At 34.4% G+C, this 24,941-nt stretch overlaps 1 protein-coding gene across 15 annotated transcripts in view; it reads right to left on the minus strand.

Annotated features, from left to right (window-relative positions):
- Positions 1 to 24,941, minus strand: part of ubr4 (ubiquitin protein ligase E3 component n-recognin 4) — a 62,875-nt gene that overhangs the window by 29,390 nt on the left and 8,544 nt on the right. For 7 of the 15 annotated variants that reach the window (XM_051095782.1, XM_051095779.1, XM_051095773.1 and 4 more), the window contains exons 12-48: positions 24,185 to 24,284; positions 23,945 to 24,082; positions 23,736 to 23,853; positions 22,094 to 22,135; positions 21,725 to 21,912; positions 19,697 to 19,853; positions 19,525 to 19,610; positions 19,270 to 19,439; positions 18,872 to 19,151; positions 18,639 to 18,777; positions 18,431 to 18,510; positions 16,880 to 17,008; positions 16,608 to 16,790; positions 16,384 to 16,506; positions 16,069 to 16,298; positions 13,904 to 14,022; positions 13,717 to 13,814; positions 13,476 to 13,633; positions 13,187 to 13,393; positions 11,865 to 11,966; positions 11,685 to 11,785; positions 11,216 to 11,603; positions 9,734 to 9,797; positions 9,456 to 9,647; positions 9,301 to 9,371; positions 9,015 to 9,207; positions 6,140 to 6,373; positions 5,893 to 6,063; positions 5,628 to 5,810; positions 5,385 to 5,543; positions 5,141 to 5,293; positions 3,281 to 3,508; positions 3,006 to 3,163; positions 2,713 to 2,884; positions 1,200 to 1,401; positions 950 to 1,113; positions 462 to 678 (exon numbers count right to left, since the gene is read on the minus strand). In XM_051095782.1, coding sequence (XP_050951739.1) covers positions 462 to 678; positions 950 to 1,113; positions 1,200 to 1,401; positions 2,713 to 2,884; positions 3,006 to 3,163; positions 3,281 to 3,508; positions 5,141 to 5,293; positions 5,385 to 5,543; positions 5,628 to 5,810; positions 5,893 to 6,063; positions 6,140 to 6,373; positions 9,015 to 9,207; positions 9,301 to 9,371; positions 9,456 to 9,647; positions 9,734 to 9,797; positions 11,216 to 11,603; positions 11,685 to 11,785; positions 11,865 to 11,966; positions 13,187 to 13,393; positions 13,476 to 13,633; positions 13,717 to 13,814; positions 13,904 to 14,022; positions 16,069 to 16,298; positions 16,384 to 16,506; positions 16,608 to 16,790; positions 16,880 to 17,008; positions 18,431 to 18,510; positions 18,639 to 18,777; positions 18,872 to 19,151; positions 19,270 to 19,439; positions 19,525 to 19,610; positions 19,697 to 19,853; positions 21,725 to 21,912; positions 22,094 to 22,135; positions 23,736 to 23,853; positions 23,945 to 24,082; positions 24,185 to 24,284 — 5,897 coding nt within the window. The remainder of the gene's footprint in view (positions 1 to 461; positions 679 to 949; positions 1,114 to 1,199; positions 1,402 to 2,712; positions 2,885 to 3,005; positions 3,164 to 3,280; positions 3,509 to 5,140; positions 5,294 to 5,384; positions 5,544 to 5,627; positions 5,811 to 5,892; positions 6,064 to 6,139; positions 6,374 to 9,014; positions 9,208 to 9,300; positions 9,372 to 9,455; positions 9,648 to 9,733; positions 9,798 to 11,215; positions 11,604 to 11,684; positions 11,786 to 11,864; positions 11,967 to 13,186; positions 13,394 to 13,475; positions 13,634 to 13,716; positions 13,815 to 13,903; positions 14,023 to 16,068; positions 16,299 to 16,383; positions 16,507 to 16,607; positions 16,791 to 16,879; positions 17,009 to 18,430; positions 18,511 to 18,638; positions 18,778 to 18,871; positions 19,152 to 19,269; positions 19,440 to 19,524; positions 19,611 to 19,696; positions 19,854 to 21,724; positions 21,913 to 22,093; positions 22,136 to 23,735; positions 23,854 to 23,944; positions 24,083 to 24,184; positions 24,285 to 24,941) is intronic. The other 8 variants (XM_051095778.1, XM_051095774.1, XM_051095785.1 and 5 more) reach the window with 5 other exon arrangements.

Below are 24,941 nucleotides of genomic sequence, written 5' to 3' on the forward strand. Positions count from 1 at the left end.
TGGAGTAATGATGCTGAAAATGTAGCTTTGATCACATTAATTATTCACATAGAAAGCAGTTATTTTAAATAGTAAACATTTCACAATATTACTGTTTTTGCTATTTGGATCAAATAAATGCAGGCTTGGTGAGCAGAAGAGACTTCTTTAAAACCATTAAAAATCTTACTGTTCAAAAACCTTTGACTGGTATTGTGCATAAATAAAATGTGTCAGTTACTTAAAAAAAAAAAAAACAAACAAAAAAAAAAGGCACACTCTCACATACATATGACAATTTCTTTAAGTAAATGACTAAATAAAACACAAATCTGCAATCTTCTTTAATTTAGTTGCACAATATAATATTCTAAATTGTAAAAAAAAAAAAATAATAATAATGTAATTTAATTTTTTAATCTAATTTATAAATATAATTAATTATTTTTCTTTTCTTTTTGTTTTGTCTGCTGGGCTCTTACTGAAAATGGAGAGCTTCTTGTCTGCCTGAAGGGCTTCCTCACGAGTGAAAGGGAAGTCAAACCAGCGGGAACGGGTCAGGTTCAACTGCATGGTGCGTCCAAAGATTTCAATGTAGGAGGGAGCTCGCTCAATAGCCTGAGTGCCAACCTGCACCCTCATCCCAGTCATCACCATTGAGTTGTTATTGTTTACTACTTCCACTGTGAAACCTCCAGGCTGTTGACAGGAAACAACATACATGACTAAAATCACCCCATGATTTACGCACCCCCAAGCCATCCTAGGTGTATATGACTTTCTTCTTTCAGACAAATGAAATCAGAGTTATATTAAAAAAAATCTCCTGGCTTTTTCAATCTTTATAATAGCAGTGAATGGCCGGTGAGTTTTTAAAGCCCAAAAAAATGGGCAATTTTCATTTTTGAAAATTGGATAATTTCTAAATGATTTTGCAGCTGGAATCATTTTTATTTTTTATTTTTTTTACCTTGGTGTTGGCCACATACATCCCTGTAGAGTTCAGGCGGTGTTTGATCTGTTGGCCGTTGTAGACCTGCAGCAGGTCATTGCCTCCAAACTCCACCTCTGTCAGCTGTTGATTGTGCTCAAAAAAGTCTACAGGGAAAGTAACTTGGCTGGATGTGCGTGTGGCTGATGAGGAAAAACACAAAAAGGAACATAAATATCTCTAAGCAACACTGAACCTGATTAATCAGAGCAAATGTGGCGTGACTTACTGGCCGTGGCTGCCTTGCGCTTGCGGACAGGTTTCATGATGCTGATCACACTGCTAGGCTGAAGGGAAGGCTGGAGCCAATAGGATGTGTTCTCCACGTTGGCCATGTATATGCGAAGGCTGCCATCTTCACACAGCAGTATCATGGTGGTGCGCTGCTGCTCGTTGCTTGCAGTGTGACGGATCGCAACCATGTCTTGAATCTGAGGAAGAGAAAGACTTTATGTGTGTCTGCACAAAATTGTGCCCATTCTAGCCTCTGGTATGCTGGTATTGGTACTACATTTGGTTGGCTGGTTGATATTTTTACATCATGCCAGCTTCTTTAGGTATTTTCATGGTGAGTAACAAGTGGAAAAAACATAAGAGCAATTTAAAAATCTAAATACAATGCTAAAATGGATTCATAGTGTACGTATAAACTTCTTTGCAAGTGTGCACTGAATAATATATTTACTAAGAGAACTTTCACCATGTTTAACAGATATTGGACTCTGGTAAATGGACCACAGCAGTGGATATTCATTTGTTCTTAAGTCACCTGAGTCCCAAATAGATCATTCCAGAATCGCACACATTTGAAATGATCATTTTAATATAGATGGATAATCTTAATTTCTGGCATTCAATAATCAAATTGCACCATTAATGCAAACACTAAACTCAACACAAATCTTTTAATTATTACTGAATCCCAATAATTTGTACATGTTTTTTTTTAATTTGAGATTTTTTTTTAATAATATTTCCAAGGCTGTGAATAAATGCACAGTTTTCTGTGATTAATCACATCTAACATTATTAATTGCGATTAATTAGTGTGAGCATATGTTAGCCTCAGGAAGTGAACAAAAACATTAGTGCAGCCTCAGAAGTGGTGGGTGAGGGTGAAACAAATTCAAAACAGCAGATGTTGCATTAAACGATTCACACTTATCACAGAAATTATTCTTGTTTTTCAGACTTTCATAATACATACAGTTGAGGTCATAAGTTTACATGCACCTTGCAGAATCTGCAAAATGTTAATTATTTTACCAAAATAAGAGGGAACATACAAAAAGCATATTTTTTATTTAGTACTGACCTGAAAAAGATATTTCACAAAAGACGTTTACATATGGTCAACAAAAACTACCCCGTTCAATAGTTTACATACACTTGATTTTTAATACTGTTATGTTACCTGAATGATCCACTGTTGTTGTTTGTTTTTTTTTTCGGTTTGTGATAGTTGTTCATGAGTCCCTTGTTTGTCCTGAATAGTTAAACTGTCTGCTGTTCTTCAGAATTTTTTTTTTATAAATTTTTGGAAATTCAACTATTATTTTCTTCTGTGGACTATATGTAAACATCTTTAATGTGAAATATCTTATTCAGGTCTGTACTAAATTAAAAGAAATAATATGTATTTGTATGATCCCTCTTATTTTGGTAAAATAATTAACATTTTGCAGATTCTGCAATCTCAACTGTGTTTTTTTATACCTCCTCAGGAAATTCTAGAAACTGACCTTTGCTTTTGCAGGCAGAGTTTTGATCTCCTGGATGAGGAACGTGTCTGGTTTTACCATGATGACCAGAGGGATTCCTGTGGTCTGCTGGACACAGCACACCAAACCTGGGTGGTTCATCACTTCTGACCACTGACAGAGTGCTGGAGACGTCTTACTACCTCCATTAGATCTGTATGTTCAAAGAAAACAAACATTACAGAAAAGCAAAATGCTTCAGAGAAAGGCTGTTAAAATCTCATTTAAAGATTGAATGTTTCTGTACAAATTTAGAAGAGGAAGAGGAATCCTACCCTTTGACATTGATGGTAAAGAGTCTCCTTGTTTCCATGTTGCCACAGCTCACTGTGGCAGCGAATGACTTGCCCTGACTGTAGCTGAAGAAGAGCATCTGCAGGACGTGGGAGTAATACACAGAGACTCCGCCTCCAGCCACCTGGCCATTACTGTCCTGCGAAGCAAACACACAACAAACTCAGCATGCGATCACACTCATTCCATTCTGAATCCACTTGGTTAACTTATTGCAGTATATCGGATTATATAGGAAATTATAACATTGTAAAACCTTCAGGTCCTCGTGGTTGATCTCCAAAACGTTGGTGACATAGAAAGGGCCGTGCTGGGCACTGCTGGACTCGTCCATCATCTGAGTGTACATGTAGCCAGCTGAGGACATGATCACAATGATGTTTTTGCCCTCCTCGTTGAACAGGAATGTGGCATCTCTGATCTTTGAACTTGGTAACAGGAAGTAGTACATGGGGCTCAGGGCATCCACAGATAAGTCATAAATCTGCAAAAAAAAAAAAACACGTAGAGGACATTACGACTGATAGATTTGATGAAACATGACTATACAGGCAAATGTTTGTTAGGATAGGACAATATTTGGCCGAGATACAACTATTAAAAAATTTCCAGGGTCACAAATGTATTTTTAATTTAAACACAACAAGAACTATTTTTGTACAATCACTAGTGTTCAAAAGTTTGGGGCTAGTAAGACTTTTTTTTATGTAATTGATTAGCAAGGATGCATTAAATTGATCAAAGGTGACAGTAAAGACATTTATAATATTACAAAAGATTTCTGTTTCAAATAAATGCTGTTCTTTAAACTTTCTATTCACCAAAAAATCCTGAAAAATGTATTATGGTTTCTACAAAATCAGTAAAAAAATAAATAAAAAATAAAAACATAAAAAAAGTAAATAAAAAATAAATAAAAATAAGAAATGTTTTTGAGCACTAAATCAGCATATTAGCATGATTTCTGAGGGATCATGCGGCACTTAAAAATTAACCTTTGCATCACAGGAATATATTACATCTTAAAATATATTAAAACAGAAAACGTATTTTACATTTTTATTAACATTTAACAATATTAATGTTCTTGCTGTATTTGTGATTTAAATGCAGCTTTGGTGAACATAAGTGGTATCTTTCATAAAAAGAAAAATATTATTACGCCCAAACATATTTAACATTTATTTATTTATACATTTATTTAATTCATGTGCCAATTTATTTTAATTTACTTAATAATAAAGGGTATCTGCAGGATTTTTAAAATCAAATTTAAGACTAAGAACTTTCTAAGACTCTGCACAAAAAATAATACCAAATGAGCAGGATAGGGCAATGTCTATGGTAACATATTAATCTGTAAAATGACCATAAAAACAATTTATAATTCAGATACAGGTTTTTAAATTTCAGTCTTTAAAAAAAAAAAAGAAAAAAAAAAAAAGTCAAAGAGTCAAATGTATCAATTATTATATTCATTTAAATAATTATCAATTAATTGTTATATTAAATAACAAACATTATGTTAGTGTCTTAATTGTTTGGATTTAAATGCTTTAGCAGTAGCTTTTTGTCTATCCACCGATTACATTTACAACACTGTGTTTGCTGCATATGGGTCAATTTTCGCATCATTCTGAACAATAACAGTAGTTATTGAAAACGCAAATTCATCCTCTGCCAGCAGATGGCGCTTTCACAACAGCAGAAATATATGCAGAGCCAAATGGCCTCTAGCTCCACCTCTGTGTGAACTAATGGGTGGAGTTATGTTTAGCGATAGGTTAAGGGGAAGGGTTAGGGTGTGGCTAGGTGTCTACCTCCACCCATTACCTCCAGCAAGGAGGAGCTAGAGCTCCAGCTCCTCCCATTTGGCTCTGGAGCATGCACCCTCTCCAAATATAATGTTTCCCTGGTAACTGGAGTACACAAAGTAGCGCTCATATTCAGTCAATGAAACCAGCTTTAGTTAGGCAATTCTTGTATTTCTGTCCCCAAATTTAAGACCTCTTTAAACCATAATTAAGACTTTCTGGTGCCATTTAAGACTTATGGCCTTTAATTTGATACACTAAATCTAAACCTTAAGGACTTGCAGAAATCCAGTATTAATCACCTTGACAAAATCAGCAGTGATGATAGCCAATTCAGTCTGTGATCCAGGAAGCCAAATGGCCTTGATGATGAAATTTCCAGTGGCGAGCTGAGGATGCAGGACTAAGTGATCAGAGACAGAGCCTGTGCTGCTGAATGTCAGAACATGGCAGTCCTGTAGATGAGATGCACAGAGAAACAAAACAGTCAGTGGAAACAATTCTGTAAAATAATAAGTCCTTCAAAGCTTTGTCTGCGTTTGTTACCTTGAGTCCACACACTGCCAGATAGTCTTCATTACAGGGGTTTCCTGTGAGGCTGAGCACTGTGAATGGTACTGGAGCGGAGGCCAGGCGAGTCAGAGTCAGTTTCCTCTTACTGGAGTCAGCCTGCTTCAACAGCGCAGACAACTGCAGGACCGTGATCTGGAAAAAGCAGCCAATCTCCATGTAGTAACAATTAAACAAAGTAGCAAAGATACAAAGTCGTGTTTGGGTTTTCTGGTTTACCTTGCCCTTCTCATGGCTGACAGCGAGGTGCTGTCTGCGTCCGTGAGGAGACGACAGCACACACATGGCCACCCGACGCAGCACATGAGCGCTGATGAGCTGGCGGATGGTCTGTCCTTGATCTCCACTGTAGTTCATCCTGACGTTCTCAAAAGCACCCTCTTGTGAGCCCAGCGTGGGAACCTGGAGGATAAAAACATGTCAGCAATTGTGCTTTAGGATATGGACGTGTGTTAGAATGAATCTTAAGGTGTTTGGTTCTTACCATGAGCTGGTCTGTCATCTCAACCATCTTGTCTTGAGTGTGTAATTCATTAAGAGCGTGCTGAGCCCGGCTGCTGCTGCCCACCGCCGATGCCTGCTGGAAATTGGTCTGAATGGCGTCCATTAGGAAAATGAGCAACTCCAACACCAGGGCTGCTGTGGAGGAGCTCGCCTGTGAGAAAGAACAATAAAAGTGAGTCAGATTTGCTTTTTAATATGAAGAATAAACAGCAAAGAAATTGTTGTACCACTTGGACGAGCAGATCCTCTCTGCAGCCTTCAATGTTTTTACACACGCTGCTCTTCTTGGGTTTGTCGTCGTCGCTGCTTTTGCCGTCACAGATGGTGACTTTTCCCTTGTCTGCGGGTGAGGAGCTCTGGTGGCGAATGGCGCTCTCCGGCATACGCAGCTCGCTCTGGAACGCCGAGGACTCCTTCATGGTGGAGCTCATTCCACTGCTGGGACTTCTTTTCACTAGAGCCTGTAAAATAAGGATATAGACGCAAGATCAGGGATATGGGATACATTTGGTTACTTAGACTAAATTACAAAGGATGTTTATGCCAGGAGGGGGCACCACAGGGACGAGGGAATCAAAATTGATTGTTACATGCTTTGTGTTTCCATCAAGGAGACATGCATGAGTGGATATGGCTTAAATGTTGAAATGATCATCTGAAAAAGCTTTTTAGATTAGAAAATTAAGAGAAAGTCTTAAAAGATTAATTCACTTCCAGAATAAAAATGTCTTAATTTAGTCACCCCATGTCATCAGGATGTTCCTGTCTGTCTTTCTTCAGGTCGAAAGGAAAAAGGTTTTTGAGGAAAACATTCCAGGATTTTTCTCCATATAATGGACTTCAATGGTGGCCAATGGGTTGAAATTGTCATGTTGGAAAGGTCACGTGTGGTTAGTTCTTTGTCTGTGTACTCCAGTTCAAAAAGGTAGTGTAGGGCAAAAACATCTTATTTTCTCCTCCAACTCCAATCGTCAGACATCGTTTTACCTTTTTTTGTAAAGGCCGTCTGACTTTCTTTGCACGTTCTCTTTGTAAACAGTGGGTCGAGTATTTGGCCTACGTTTGCGCATGACCTTTCCAACACAGTATGTAATACGCAAAGTTTAGCTAGTGCAAGATGAGCATTTGTGGTTAAAGTATATACATTTTTTTTTTTTTTTTTAGTAAGTGACTGATTGTTCTGCTAGATAGAACCCTTATTTCTCGGCTGGGATCATGTAGAGCCCTTTGAAGCTGCAACGAAAATGTAATTTGGGCCTTCAATCTTTTGATCCTTATTAAAGTCCACTATATAGAAAAAAATCCTGGAATGTTTTCCTCAAAAACTTTCATTTCTTTTTGACTGAAGAAGAACAAGAACATCATGGATGACATAGGAGTGAGTAAATTACCAGGACTTTTTTTTATTCAGGAAGTGAACTAACCCTTTAAAGAATTACAACAACTATATTAACGATTAAAGGAACAGTTCACCCAAATGTTAAAATTGTAACACTGTTTACTCGGTCTTGTGGCGTTCCAAACTTTTTCACGAAAAAGGTATTAAATCAAACTAAAAATGAAGTATTTATTTCTGTCTATGTGGTTTCAGTTTTTTAATAACTTTTGATGAGGGTTTGCAATTTTTTGCAGCCATGTGGATCTTGCATTTTCGGGATTTTCTTCGAATAAACATTGAATAAAACTAACAAAATGTATAAATGTGTAAATAAAATAAATACACTACCATTCAAAAGTTTATATTCAGCAACACTATATATTTCTTTAAGAAACTGATTTCTGAAGGATATTGTTTTTATTGTATTTTTGATCAAACAGATGCAGCATTGACAGAATAAGAAAACATTTTCAAAAACATGTTATACTGACTCTTCATAATATCTTCATATTTTACAGTCTTTATAATATCAAAATGTTTGATAAAACAAAAATCATAACTTTACAGTGTCAATGTAACAAAAAAAAAATTATATTAGCCTTAATTTAAAAAAAAAAAGCTCACTGAAAACAAGTTAACAGTCAGCAATGAAAGAAGAATAAAAAATAAAACTGCATATTCTTCATTTTGTAAATTCTATATATATATATATATATTTCTTATTAACGTTACAAAAGTGATTTAGTCAAGAGCAGTGAGAGATTTTCTCTCTTTTGTTGTTTGATTAACATGAATGATAGACAGAAGGAATATTAGACTGCTGTCACTTTAAGAGCTGCCTGGATCCAATATACTGTAACACGTTTTCCTTCTCAGTTGTTTACTTTCACTTAAGACCTAAATTACTGGGTTTATGAGAAACCCTGCAAAGACAGGCATTTTGACACATTAAAGTGTGTGTATTTATCCGTTCAATGCCTATGAGGCGGGAAAAATAGCTATAATATTCCCACGCTCTATGAGCATCGTCTTCACGTGTGCACGCCTCTCAGACAGCGCTCAGAAACTCAGAAACAAAGTCTCTCAGATATTGCCAATCAATAAATGGTTGCAAATTAAGTTTAAAGTTAAGCTTATTTAAGCTTGTGCTAGTTTGGGCTCAAGTATTGGTTTGTAGTTACTGAATACTGATAAAGATATTTTGGAAAAACAACAAATTTGAACTATTTCTTTCCTTCTTTCCACGCAGTAGACTTAAAATGATGTGTCGGGTGTAAAATTTGATGGAATTCTACATTTGTTGTAATAAGCTACAACCATCCAATAACAGAGCTGCACACAAAGTTGGAGACTTAAATATTGTACTCTGGATCAGTAAATTAACTGAATATTAATTCAATAGATTTAATTTAATATAATGCAAGTTTTCATTCAGTAGTTTTTTATTTAAATGTTTTTATGTTGTCTTTTGTGGAATTTAACAGCCATAGTACTATGGAAACAGCTGTGTAAAAAAAGCTACGACTTTTATTTTTTTTGGATGAACTATTACTTTAAGAATATAATGAAATGGACTGAAGTAATATACTACCAAACAGTAGAGGATAAACTTGTTTAACTATCAAAAAAGGAAAAGATGAAATGTCGCAAACCCTGATGAATTTAGGGAGGTCTGAAATGAGCTAATGGCAGTCAATGATAAATGATTTGCAAGCCAAAGTTACCGCAGTTGCTCTTTTCCCATGATGACCTGAAGTATTCGGTCTCACCTGGCAGCTGCCATCCTCCTTGGCACCGCAGTCACAGAAGAAAGAGCCGTATTTGGCATAGGAGATCTCATGGTCTTTGTGACAGACCTTGGCACACACTGTGCACACACCTACCCCATCCACCATCTTACAGGTGTGACAGTGATACCTGTGTGGGCAAGAGCAGGAAATTAAAGACCCACAGCACAGCTTCTGAATGCTTCTCTTGCATAGCAAAGGAATGCCGAGTGGGATCCATTACCAGTGCTGGTTCATGAACTCCTTTTGTGTGATGGTGAAGGTGCATAGCTTATTGCAGAGTGAATCCTCATCCTACAAAACAAGAAACTCAGACATGATTGGAAAACCTAAAGCAATTTTTAAATCTAAAGCACATCGAGTAGACAATCTCCTAACCGAGTCTTCAGCTTGTGAGTCTTCCTCCTCTACTGCCAGCTCCTCCACCCAGTCAGAGTCAACTTCAATGGCCTTCTCCTCTCCCTCCATCAGGAGCTGGGACGAGCCCTGGCCGCTGCTCTGCCTCAAAGCGTTCATCACATCTGCCAGGTAGGAAATGATGTGGCAGGCACACTCCAGCATGCTGGCATGCTGCAAACAAGAGTGTTTCACTTATGGTCCGCACACAAATATAAGATGTGTAAACGGTTATCATTAAAAACTGACTTAACACCTACCTTGCCTTGTGACACATTGGCTGTAACTTTTTCCACAACGTTCTTCTGATACAAGTATTTTTTACTGAAAGAAAATAGGAAAAGGTGAGATTAAGATTAAATTGGAGGTAAAAGACACCATGAAATCAGGGTTGGAGTTTTGTGGCTTTAGTCCATGTGTAGTAATTTTTAGGTGATTTTGAGGTCAAAACATTCAGCTGATACAAACATATGTATACATTTACAATTATTCTCTTGTAGGAAAAAATACCAAAAATGCCAATGCACTTCACAAATGTTTAATTAAAATCTGACATTTAAACATGTTTTTAATGTGGATATATTTGTTAAATATAAAACATAGATTTAAACATTTTTTATAGTAAAATTAATTATTGTTATTATTATTATTATTATTATTATTATGTAAATATAATGCATATTTTTCATAAATTTTACATAATTAAAATATTTAAATATTAATATTTCTATCATTTAAAGTAATATAATAATAATTTAAAATAAAACGTTTTAATTATATTTTTATATATAATTTATGCAACAATTCATTTCATTTTATAATATCTACTTTTAAAATAAGTTATTATGAATATATTTCAATACATCATTTATAATGTTTGTATACATAATTTAATTATAATATTATTACTATTATTTTTAGGTTGGTAATAATAGTATTTAAACTAAACATTTATTTATTATTGATTTAAATATATGAATTTAAATAACTGTAATATTAATTTAGATAATATTTATTATTATACTATATTATGTAAATATAATGTATACTAGTTTACATAATATAGAATATATATTTAAGAGTAATATTAATCTTTTATCAATATTATTATTACTATTAATATTATTATTAATATTATATAATTTAAAGTATATTAAAGTACGTATAATTTCTTAATTAGTATATAATAATAATAATAATAATAATAATAATAATAATAACAATAATTTATAATACCCTAAAATTTTAAATGTTAGCTTTTTTTATTATTAATTATATTTTTATATATAATTTATTCCCTCGCATAATTCACATTGAATAATATATACTTTGTAAATATGTTATGATTATTATATAAACATTATAATGTTTTGATTACACATTATTTAAAATACATATACAATTGTAATTACTATTATGTAATTTAATTTACAATATTTACATGACAAAATATTACTGTTATTTTTATGTATCTTTAATATATAAATTACAACATTTATATTTTAAAATGCGTAATTAATAGCTATGAATCATATTATAATATAATCATAGTATAATTCATAATTAAATTTTTAAAAATGATACATCTTGTATTAGTAATATTACTACACATGTATTCATTATTGATTTAAATACTTATACCTATTCAAATGTATACATTTTTACATAGTATAATAATAAAATAAATATTATTTTTATTTATTTATTTAATCAATCAAGTCAAGACAAATCAAATCACTTACCACCTCGTGAGCCAGTCAATGGCAGCTCTGTGTAGCTGTAGATGTCCTGCTCCTTGTCCTGCACTGGCTAGAGTGGCCATGATGACCATGAGCTCAGGAAAGCCCGCCCCATCCCCGCTGGCCAGCATCTCCGTTGCCATGGGTACAAGAGTGCTCAGAAGCACAGTGCAGACGCCCTCGCCCACCTGGCTGTTATCACGGACAATGTAGGAGGTGAGGAGTTGCAGAAGCTGCCTGTTCTCTTGCACTGTGTCCAGCTGGTCCGAATCTTTAGGAGGGGAGGCCGTCATGCGCCTCAGCCAGGCCTGTAGCCTCGTGGGCTCCACACAAGCCAGCTGGGCTAGCGAGCCACACAAGCACAGAAGGCTGGGATTGGGGCTCTTTTCCGCTGAGGGGTGAACACAGATGGGACATGAGAGAGGAGAAAATCAGATGGTGTATTTCTGGAAGACGTCGCTTGGCTACTTACTGAGCTGGAACAGTTTGGTGAAGAATTTCAGAACCCGGTTACAGAACTTCGCAGAGAGATTCTCATTGGCGGTGGCCATCATGATCTGCACCAATTCTCCACTACAAGACAAGAAGGATAAAAGATGTATTAAATTGAAGCAAAATGCTTCTAAAGAAACATTATTCAGCCAAGACCTACCTGAATGAGAAAAATTCCTCCATTGCTTTGCGGACCTGAATGCTTTCCAGCTGTTTCTCTAAGTACTGTAGACATTCTTCAAGAATGGACTCGTCCAGACCACTAATTGGAAACAGAACCATATTAATCAGGGCTCTACGCTTACTTTCTTTTTAGGAGCACTTGTGCTCCCAACTTAAATTTAGGAGCACAGTCAAAAATTTAGAAGCAATAATCCAAAAATCTGATAAAAAAATTAGCCTTCACTTTATGAGGTGATATTTGACTCCTTAAAATGATTTACAGGGGAATTTAGTTTTTAACTTTGTAATAGCATTTTTTGTCATCTTTTATGTAATTTTTTTTTAATTATATTTTATACGTTTTTTTAAATTTCTATTCAAAACAACAGAATAAGAACAAATAAAATAAGAATAAGTTACCAATCAAATGAAATCAGTATTAACAAAATTAATTTGTACTACAGAAGTGGCACAGAACACAAAAGTGGCTTGTAAGTGTACTTTCATGTGTTTAATGAGGCAGTTAAATTCATAAATTCATGTTGAGATTAATTTTTTAAACTTTATTTACTTTAAAAATGAAGCTAAAATTGCCAGTAGGTGGCGGCAAGTCACTGATTTAATTACTGAGTCATTCATTCATTAGATTTGTGATTGATTCACTGATTCATTCAGGATTAAAGCTTTATGAATGGTAAATTGAATCACTGACTCACTAGATTAATTTAAAAATGCATATTCATTCATAAACGAAACAGTGCTGTGTTTGAATGGAGATGTGCAGCGGCTAAGTTGTGACTTGTTTCAAACTATTTTTAACGATGAAAAAGAGCAAAATCAGGCAATAGTGTTAAAAGTCAGACCATGTAAGTCACTTAATATTAACTTCTCGTTTATTTAACTGTTGTATTAAATCAATATCTCATTTACAAACTCCCTTAAAAATCATTAAAAGCTCTCACTCATCTTAGCTCATCGCAATCTTACAAAGTTCCATTATAATCAACGAAGCTCTCAACACTGCAAAATTAATCTCTTATTTACACTCTCTCTACACTTTGTTTATGAAAGGATTTGTGAGATATGTCTGTGATACATTACTCAATGTTGCAAAAGCACGTAGAAAACTTTGAAGCTCCCCCGAGCGCAAAGACAGATATGCTACTCGGGTCAGTCGCACTGGTGCTCCTAAATATTTTTTCATAGTTGCACACAGTAGTTTTCGGTCGCACTGTAGAGCCCTGTTAATCTAGATTCCTTCAGATTGCAGTTAAAGAGTCTGCTTAAAAAAATAAAATAATAAATCATATGGGTTCCCACCTGTTGGGGTCCGAGTGATTGGCAATAATGTTGTAGCAGCCTGTAATGAGGCGCTCGTAGACGAGTGCCAGGAAAGCGTCTGATTCGGCAGGACCCAGGATCCTCTCCAGCGAAGTGCTGCAGATCTCCGCCACGCACTCTGTGCTGCTCTCCAGCAGGAGGGGCAGTAGCGTGCGGATCACCTGTGGACTGTTCAGCTCCTCTGTGCTGCAGCAAAACACAAGTAATCTTTAGTATCTATGACTCTTTTATCTTCATACGTCAGTTTCAGTGGTCACTCAAGACTTACACAATGAGGTCCCCAGTGAGGCGCACCAGTGACAGCAGAATGTGTTTGAGCGAAGAGGCTAAGGGTAGCGATTGGTTGCTGAGGGTTCCCAGGTGGGCAGCCTGAATGGCGCTGATGTAACTTTCCGAAGGGATGGTGTCGTTGGCAAAGGCATTCCGCTGTTGAAAAAGAACCGATCAGTGCATGGAGAAGTAGTGAGAGACTATGTTTACTCTAAGAGAAAAAGGAAAAGCATGCTAACCCATGAGCCAAAGTTAGGGAATTCATTGGTGTGAATGTTGTTCCATGTTTCACACAGTGTCTGAACAGCTGATGGCAGATTCTGCATTACGGTCTGACCTGTAAGAGTTAAAACAGAACAACAATGGATTAGATATTCAAATGTACATAAAAACCATTTATTTTTTGATATTATCTAGAATTCTTACCAAGCAAATTGGCTTTGCAGCGAGTGGATCCGATGGACAACACAGCAGCATAACCTTGCAGTTTAGCTTCGGTGGGTTTGTTTTCTCCTTCTTCTGGCAGGCTCATCAGCAGGTATGACCTGAGCAAACATTAAGACCAGCAAACCTATCAGAAATGGCTTAAGAACGTAATTTGGTTTTCTAATGTTTACTTGAGTACAAGAGATAGTTCATTCACAAATTAACTTCATTATGGACCCTCATGTTATTTTAAAATTGAATGCTGGTTGCTTTTTTACTTAAAGCAAGTTTAAAAAGTTGAGAAAATTAATGGATTAGTTCATTCCTGAATTAAAATTTCCTGATAATTTACTCACTCCCATGCCAGTTTTTAAACCACAAATGCTCATCTTGCACTAGCTCTGCAATGTTAACGCATTAAGTAGTCACGCTGGAAAAATCACGCATGGTTAGTTCTTCAAAAAGGTGAAGGCAAGTCTAATTTACTCCTCCAACTTCAAAATCGCAGACATCGTTTTACTTTTTTTTTTTTTTTTTTGTAAAGGGCGTTTTACTTTCTTTGCATGTTCGCTTTGTAAACATTGGGTCGGTACTTCTGCCTAAGCTGCGCATGACCTTTCCAACGTGATTACGTAATGCGAAGTCGTGGATGCATAGCTAGTGCAAGACAAGCATTTGTGGTGAAAAAGTATATACATTTTTAAAAAAACGTATACATTTTTTTTTTTTTGTTTGTTTTTTAGAAAATTCACTAGAAAAGACCCTTATTCCTCGGCTGAGATCGCTGCAATGAAACTGCAATTTGGACCATCAACTCATTAATCCTCATTGAAATCCACTATATAGAGAAAAATCCTGTAATGCTTTCCTTCGACTGAAGAAAGGACATGAACATGTTGGATAGGGATGTAAAAAGGTAAACTTTAAACTGTTGGACTGTTTATAGTGACCACTGAAAGTAGTAGGGATGTAACGATATCAAAATCTCACAATACGGTAATACTGCAATATGAAGTCCAAGATATAATATTTATTGCAATATTTAAAAAAAAAAAACAAATGAAGAAAATTTTGTACATTTTAAAGTTAAAGTATTCTATCTAATGCACTTTGAAAATTCTAAATTAAGAGCTCCAACCCATGTTCCTAACTAAGGAAACTAAGAAAAGTCAGTGAATTGACTTATACCTGAACTTTAAAAGGGACTCAACTCTCTTTTTAGTTGTGATATACTGTCTCAGTCTAAATTACATTCACAGTGGTGTTAAGGAAGCCAAACAAATTAGAATAATAATTCCATATAATTGTTATTCCTGTAAGAGTAATAGCCATACATTGTAAAACATTACATTTAACTGCAAAATAAATTAAAGTGAATATTTCATAGGTATATTTTTGCTTTACACTACAGCAGGGAAGTTACAATACTTCTTTCCTAATTTCTACACTTGAAAGAGATACTGTGAATATGGACTGCAGTAACGTTACCCATTTAAACCGCTAGCTGTCAGCAACTCATACTGCACCTTTAAGCTTTTATTTTGTCGGAAACAGCAGAACTTTTAATTTGATGGAAAACTCCAGCTGGTGGCTGTTGCGTTCCCAAATGCACGCTAAACTCATGGGACATGGCGTGCATTCATTCACTGAAAACATCGGATCACGAGCCATTCGCCTGAATGACGTGCGTGCTTCGCTTTGAAACATGCACCAAAAATAGACTCGACAAAGGGATTAACCCATACTGTGCGTTTGGTTTTAGTTCATTTGACAGATACTGTGCCAAAGCATAATGGCCTAAAACATAACTTTAAAGACCTTTTATGATAGAATATTTAAAAAAATCTACACTTTTTGCCCGGAAGACCTATATCGTTTCGTATCGTCATGTGACCATGATAACATCGCGATACCACAATTCCTCACTTAAATCTATCAAGCAAAAGCTTTCATATTTGGAGTCATATAATCAATTTTTTTATGGTGGTTTGTCATCATTTCTGTGCTTGACAGACTGTTGGACTTGTTATAGTGACCATTGAACGAAGTGTGAAGATTCTTATGTTCCACTAAACAACATGAGGGTGAATAAATGAAGGGAGAATAATAATTTTTGGGTGAACAATCCCTTAAACTCTACAACAAACATTTGTTGTAATCAGCACCTGGTGAAGGCTGTGTAGACGTCAATGAGCTGCAGCGTTGCGGGCAGCAGGTTTTTGGTGATCTCTGAGGATTTGTTGGGGTCTGTATCAGCAGCTACTTTGGAGAAATGCTCATCTAAAGACACTTGCACTTTGGAAATCACAGCATCCAATGTGTAGATGGTTTGTAGAGAGGGTACTTGGTGAAGAGGTAGGATGCTGTTGGGGTCCACGCAGCAAAATGATGAAATCTACAGAGAAGATTTATGAGGTCATATATCAAGAGACGAGCAGAAAAATCTCTATCAGCCATTAATGGCAACTCTAAAAGTGTACCTGTCTGGCGATGTATTCCTCTGCGAGCTCCACATCATATTTCACCGCACAGCATTTGGCTGAGGCCACTTCGATCAGAGATGTGGCGTGGTCAGCTTTCATTCCCTGTTTCACTAGGTGCTCCTGATAAAAGAGAGTTAACACGTGATTGACCTTAATAATTTCAAGACACCTTGATCAGTGGTTATTTTTTATTTTTCTGCGTTAAAAACGATAAAATTTACCTTGATCCAGTTGACGTAGGTACTGACTCGTAACCTTGATGACCATCTTAGGGTGTGTAAGATGTCACTCTCACTGGGGTCACTGTTGCCACTTTTAAGCTGCTCAACATAAGCTTTTGAGGGTGGCAGCACTCCCAGGATCTTCCACAGCATCAGGAAGTAGTACTGCAAGGAACATGCTTCCTGTAGCAGAGATAGACAGCAAAGTTTAGAGCAAAGTCAACCAGCACAAACACAAGGTGACTGTGAATCTTGCAGAATATGTAACTCACTACTGGGGTGATAGGCTTGTTTTCTTGCCGTCTTGCTGTGTCAAAGCGGGATCCAGCAGCCAGCAGGGAGATCAGAGAGGAGTACAAGTCGTCATACTTTACCGCGCCATTGAACAGCACTTGAAAGGCCTGTAACAGTTGACAAATAACACGCACATGAACTTCTCATATTCATGAAGAATTTAGGTTAAAATGAACATTTTTGTATAAAACAGGGGTCTTCAAACTTTTAATGGCAAGAACCTCATGGTAAATACATATTGTGTGCAACTGAGCGTTGCATTAAAGCCTGGCCTATAATATTTGTTATAGCACCATATTAATGTGTTTATTATTTTAATGATTATTACTGGTTATGTTAAAATAATAATAAATTATAAAGCAATACAATTTTGGGTATACAGAGTCTTATATTGTATGCTATATTCAAATTTTATTTAATACATTTTAATGTTGGAAAGACAATTAAAGATTTGGCTGAACTTTACCTTCAGCTTTGAACTTTATATTGTACTTTTTATTTTAATCACTCTTTTTCTTTTTGAAACAGTGGGCATGGAAAGTACCATGTCACCATTTTTTAATCATCTTGTAATGCTTTTGTGGTTTTCCTAAATAGTCTAGTGGTGTGACATTTATAAACATTTTAAAAGTACTTTTAAAAATGTGTACAATTATTTGACATCATCTCTCAAAATCAGACACAAACACTATTATAATTAAAATAACTGCATAATAATAATAATAATAATATTATAATTATTATTATTATTTATTACACTATAACAGATTATAATATAACATAATATTATATAATTACATTATAAATAAATACATTAATTATTTTATATATATATTTATATTTATATATATATATATATATATATTTATATTTATATTTATATTTATATTTATATTTATATATATATATATATATATATATATATATATATATATACACACATACATATACATATAAATATAAATATAAATATAAATATAAAATTACATTCTAAATAAATAAATATATATGTTTACAAAAGTATGTTTTCAATTATGGTTTTCTTAAATAGTCCAGTGGTTTGACATTTGTAAATGTACTCAAAGTCTTTTTGAAAATGTGTACAATTATTTGACATTATCTTTAAAAATCAGATACAAAAACTATTAAATTGAAATAATTGTATAATAATAATAATAATAATAATAATAATAATAATTAAAAATAATTATTACATAAATTGATTAGATTATAATATATAATATTATAAATACATAAATAAATAAATAAATAAATAAATAAATACACATTATAATTTAATAATAATAATAAATAATAATAATAATAAGTATTATTATTATTGTTATTATTAATTCATAATATTAGATTATATATATTATAACAATACACATAATTACTTTTTTTTTGAGCAGTCCACTTTATGACACTGGAAAGTCCGTGCCAAGATGAAAATGTTTTTTTTTTTTTAACTAGGTGCACAGACACTCCCATGGCTGATACTTGTGAGGACTTGTGATGTGTAACCTCACCTTGCCGTCAAGTCGACTCCTGTCATCCTCCGAGGCTTCAGGGGACAGAACGCAGTAGAATTTCGGCTGCACTGTGGAATCTACATGAGAGTGACGACACACAATAATCAAAACAGTTCTTGCAGTAGATTAGCAAAGCTTACAGCTGTTGCACTCTACATTGACCATTAAGGGCATAATAGAGAGAAATATAAGAGGTCTGACTTACTCCTACCTGCCGAGCAGTGCTTGGCCCAGTTCTCTTCCACCTCTTTGAAACCATAATAAAGCGGGACGGCACCTCTCTTTCCTCCCTCCTGTCCTGAACTTGCCCCAGATGACAGTGGTGTCAGAAGATTGTACTGAACCTGAACGAGCAAATAAAAAATAATGGTTACAAACTAGATACAAAACAGTGGTACTGAAAATACGTTTCCAATGAAAATACAGCTACATCCGTACCTGCTCAAACAAGTACATGGGAGCTTTTGAGTACTGGTGCAGCAGGTAGTCGAACACAAGCAAGATGCGGGCCAGGTTGAGAGGTACAGCCTGAAGCTGAGAATCCACATGGGCAGCAATTTCAGCGATGGCCTGCATGCAGAGGGTGAGGACGTTGCGGCGACCCTTTTCAGAGAAGTTGTGAAAGATGAGCAGAAGCAGCTGAAGGTGTTCAACGTTGAGGTCCTCGTCAGCAGGCACTGCTCCCTGTAGTGTGTGCTGTTTTAGAGTGCCCACAAACCTAAAAACGGAACATACACAGGTTGAGAGTATGTTACATGATGTTTTATGAACATATTCAATTCAATTCTACATTTGAGGAAAATGCTGTAATTCTGTAAGATTCTGTTCTGTCTTACCTTTCCCAGACCTTCATGCACTCAGGTACATCAGGCTCCCCCTGCTGGCTGGCTTTATGCTGCCAGATCAGCAGTAACCTGGAGAGCACTGAGAGGGACTGAGGATGGATGTACATGGGCCAGGGACCCTCTGAGAATGGGGCAACACCCAATTGCTGCAGAAGAGTGTTCTGAAGAAGAGTTACAGAAAACATCAGATACTTGACGTCTATCAAAAAACGTGTTAAATACTGAGATTTTTTTAGGCAGATTTACCTGTAGGGATGGAGAGGGCAGATCTGATGTTACCAGAGAGTGATTAAAGTGATAGAGGGCTGAGGCAAACTCTTCATCAGAGGAACCTGGATAAAAAATAAAAAAGTAATGTTAGAAAAAGCCTAAATGGAGGCCTGAATGGAAGACCAGAGTTAGGCGTTTAAAAAAAAACCTTTGACATCTTTGTCGACATCTTTGATGATGCTGGCGAGGGTGGCCATGTGCTGCTCTGTGAGAGACACGCTCAGGTAGTTGCGGATGAAATTGTTTCTGGATTTCAGCATGGAGGTGGTGATGAAGTTCAGTATGCTTGAGGCTAAACTCAAAAACTAGAACAAGAAACACGTCGTTAGTTCAACATAAAACAACTTTCTGAATTTTTTTTTTTTCATGTAATGTGATGCAAGTACACAGCTGTTCAAAAGTTTGAGATTAGTAAGATTTTTTAATATTTTTAAAGGAAGCTCTTCTGCTCATCAATGCTGCGTTTGATCAAAAATACAGAAAAAAACAATAATATTACAATTTTTAATAACAGTTTTGTATTTTAATATACTTTAAGATATAATTTATTTTTTGTGATGCAATGCTGAATTTTCAGCACCATTACTCCAGTCTTCAGTGTCACACGATCTTTCAGAAATCATTCTAATAATTGATTTATCATCAATGTTGGGAACAGTTGTGCTGCTTAATATTTTTTGGAACCTATGATGCTTCTTTCAGGATTCTTTGAAGTAGTTTAAAAGTACAGCATTTATTTTAAATAGACATTTTTTTAACAATATAAGTCTTTACTGTCACTTGTATGTTAACATACAATACTTTTTGAACAGTAGTGTACATTGTTATAAAAGATTTCTATTTTAAATAAATGCTTTTTAATGTTTTATTTATAAAAGAATCTTGAAAAAAGTTTCACAGGTTACAGAAAATATTAAGAAGCACAACTGTTAATAGTAAATCAAACTGATGATAAATCAGCATATCAGAATGATTTCTGAAGGATCATGTGACACTGAAGACTGGAGTAATGACTAAAGAAAAATTCAGCTTTGCATCACAGAAATAAATACTATTCAAGTATATTAAAATAGGAAAAAACATTATTTTAAATTGCAATATTATTTCACATTAGTGCTTTTTCTGTATTTTTGATCTAGCCTTGATGAGCATAAGAAGCTTCTTTAAAAAACAAAAAAAAAATCTTAAGTAATAATAAATAAAATTAATTAAAAAATAAATAAATCTTAATTACACAAATAAAATTTTATACAAATGTAAAACTCCAGAGATTTTTAATCTTATTTTCATATATATATATATATATATATATATATATATATATATATATATATATATATATATATATATATATATATATATACATACATACACACACACACATATACATATACACACACATACATATATATAATTTTTTTGTTTTAAATAAGTTTTTTTAATAAATTTATTTATTTTGCACTGGCTGATAAGACTAATATTGGACTTAGCTGACAACCTAATAGCATGGCTGAGATGTCACACAGAAACAATATCTTAATTTTGAATCATTTTGAATATTTTTATTCACTAATTATGTATTTATAGAAATTTTAATGACAAAAAAATGTACAAATTTAATGAAGAAAAAAAAAACTAAAATCATGCTGTCAAATGATTAATCATGATTAATCGCATCCAAAATAAAACATTTTAATTGACATAATATGTTTGTGTACTGTATCTTTATTATGTATATATGAATGCACACACATACAGTGTATATTTTGAAAATATAAACATGTATTTAAATCTATGTATTCATATTCATGTAGTTCATATTATATATAAATAATATATAAACAACAAATTTTACTTAAATATATACATGCGTGTGTGTATTTATATATACATAATAAATATACACAGTAACACACATATATCATGTAAACAAAAACTTATTTTGGATGCGATTAATCGTTTGACAGCACTAATATAAAATACAGAAAATAGTATTAATTTTGACTCAAAAGAGCCTTTTTGAGAGGTTCTCATTTCCCTACACTGACTTTGAGCAGCTAAATCATGAACAAGTCTTAACTCTGCTTTGACAAGTTTGGTTGTACAAGATATAAAACAACATTTCAGTTCCAGCAGTTAGGTAAAATAAGCGCTGCACTACACATCGTGGCCTTACCAACTCCGGGTCCTTGCGGCTAGCCAGAATGTTGCCGTTCTCTGCCGTGTTCAGCTTGCTGGGGCTCTTGAGTCTCGGGGATGTTTCGAGAGGTGGGGGTGGAGGAGGAGGTGGAGGTGCCACCTTCTCTTTACTGGGAGAAATAGTCTCTTCAAACCACAGCCCCAGAATAGGCTCACTATCATCATCTGAAAACACGCCAAGAACCACATTCAGCAGCACATTCAAAGAAGTCATTGTACTGTATGCAAACAAAGCTCCATTAGCCATGGAAATAAATCTACTTAAGATCTTGTTACTGTTTAAGGCACAATAAATAGAAGCATAATGAGACACTACGAATCTGACCTAAGACAGAGATCTGCTGACCTGAGAAACAAGCTGCTCTTGTCCTCTCCTGTCTTCTCTCTGCTGAAATAACGAACACTGTCACTAGCTGTGACGGCTGCCAGATCGGCGCAGTAAGCAGAGCATGCTTAGCGTGCCACAGTATTCAGGAACAGGAAGTAAACTGACCTGACTCTGAGCTCTGGGGAGGCCTGACTGCTGTCCTTCTACTATAGCGTGCAGTGCTCAGGAACTGCCTAAGAATGTCCCTGAGATTCCTCAGCCCTGACACTAGCTCAGTAAACCATAAGCAAACCCTGAACTCAGCTGCATAGAAAATATCTCATGCTAATAACATTAAATAAGACTGCTGGGGGAATCGTACAAAAACTGTCAAGATGCGCACAGGTCATATTTCAATCCAAAGTGAGGAAAAATATCAAAATTATATTTTGCAGAATTCATATAATGCATTTTGACATTATAAAGCACATTTAAATCCACGCTTCCCAACTGTCAGTAGCCTACTGTAAAATCAGCATTACAGTTATGCATATTTCTTAAGTGGTTTAATAAAAAAAAAAGTCAATCAATCAAAATGCAGAAAATAAAACAAACCAAACAAAACAACAAAACAAAACAAAACTCTGGTCATATTTCAGCGCAAACTAGAGGACAAAATTATATTTTGCATGTGCAGCCTACTCTAATGCAAAAAAAAAAAAAGAAAAAAAAAGTTCATGTATATGGTTCTCTTCAGGGGTAAAAATAAATCTTCAAGAAATAATAATGTGCACAATAAAAAATAAATAAATAAATAAATAAATAAATAAATAAAATAAATAGGAATTAGAGGAAAAAATTACATTTTGCATAAAGAAAATAATTATCCTACTGTAATGGAAAAAAAAGAAAAAAGAAAAACATTAATTCATTTCTAATTCACTGTAAATTTCATGCATATAGTTTACTTAAGGGGTCAAAAAAATCTTTACAGAATAATAGTGTGCATAAAAAAAAAAAAAGAAAAGAAAAGAAAAGAAAAAAAAAACTGGTCATATTTCAATGCAAAATAGAGGGGAAAAATATATTTTGTATAAAGAACATAAGCAGCCTACTGTAATACAAAAAAAAGAAAAGAACAACAATTCATTTCTAATTCACTGTAAAGTTCATGTATATGCTTTACATCAGGTGTAAAAAAAATCTTCAAGAAATAATAATGTGCATAAAATAAAATAAAACTGGTCATATTTCAATGCAAAATAGAGGACAAAATTATACAAAAAAAAAATCTACAAGGAATGCATACAAATAAAAAGAATGCATACAAAAATAAAATAAAATAACATAAAAAGGATCCATTATTATTCCATTAATTTATACTCCTATATTGATAATCCTGATAAAATCATGATATTCTTCATTGAAAATTTATTTGTCATGGGAAAGGTCTAAAAGTATGCATCCTTTTCTGCAAAATATATAATTTTTCCTTTTGATTCTGAAATATAACTGACATTTTTTGAGAGATTCACCCAGCTAGACATCAATCTAATAGGGAAATTTACTAGTAAAAGTAAAACTATTCTTCATTTATGAACTTAATGATCTTCAATGTCTGACCTCACTGTGGCCTTTATTTGCAAAGTTAAATAACTGAGAAATCTGTAGCGTTCGCTACCTTGACTGCTGTCCTCTTCTGTGCTGCTGAAGTCATCTTCATAGTAAGTGTTGGAGTCAGTGGAGGCACTGGCGTCACTGCTGACCGAACCCTTCCTCTGCCGCTGCAGCACACATGCCTGAATCAAGCAGAACCAGAGGCACAGCATTCATTAAACACAACAGAACACTTCCTCATAGCAGCCATGATCGAGTCTTGTGGTCACATACCTTTTTATAGGAGGTGGAGAGCAGCGTGAAGAGCAGGTTGGTGAGAGGGACCGAGTCAATGAGTCTCTGCACTCTCTGTATGGACGTGCTCTGGGCCATGATGTTCAGCTCTGCTGGAGGCCCGTCACTGGCCCAGCCCTGGAAGACAGAAAACAGCTACACTCGTATCTATGATCAAAAATGCTCTGGTAGTTCAAAAAAAAAAAAAAAAAAAAAAAAAACTGTTGTGTTCGGTCTTACTCTGTGAAGAGCCTCAACTTGTAAGTCTTGGAACAGTGACGTGAGCAGCTTGATTGAATGATTGGCCAAAATGACTGACAGAACCCCAAAACCTTGGTGCCTGATGAGGGAAAAAAAAACTTCACACTTACTGACACACTTAATTATGTGTGCCATTGTTGTAATTATCAAAAATACACATGCACAAAATTGTAAAAAATACAGTCAATACATTTCACCTATGATGTTTAATTTATTTCTGTTAAAGTAAAACATTAAAAATCGTTTATTGTTTGGGGGCATAAAGTCAAAAAATACACAATAATACTGTCCTGATATCATAATAAAGAAAAATCCCTCAAAAGAATGAAACCCTGAGAAGTAGTTTGACTAAATCTTTTAGAAAATGTATCTAAATAATTTTTTTGAGGCCAACATGCAGATAAAAACGGAAATAATACAGATAAGATAAGAATAAAATAATAAAATAAAATAAATAAATAAAAATAAAACACAATAAAATATTATGTTTGACATGGCTTGGGGGCATAAAGTCAGAATTCACACAATAATACTGTCCTGATATTAAAATAAAGAAAATAGAATGAAACCTTAAGACGTAGTTTCACAAATTCTTTTAGAAAATATAAATAAATCAATAATTTAACCAAATTATTATTTTTTAAATTTATTATTATTATTTTTATTGAATTATATGTATATGTATATTTTATTTATTTATAAATATCAATATCATTTTTGGAGAGGGAAAAAACAG

The sequence above is a fragment of the Labeo rohita genome, chromosome 23 (genome assembly GCF_022985175.1).
Source record: "Labeo rohita strain BAU-BD-2019 chromosome 23, IGBB_LRoh.1.0, whole genome shotgun sequence".
Lineage (NCBI taxonomy): Eukaryota > Metazoa > Chordata > Actinopteri > Cypriniformes > Cyprinidae > Labeo > Labeo rohita.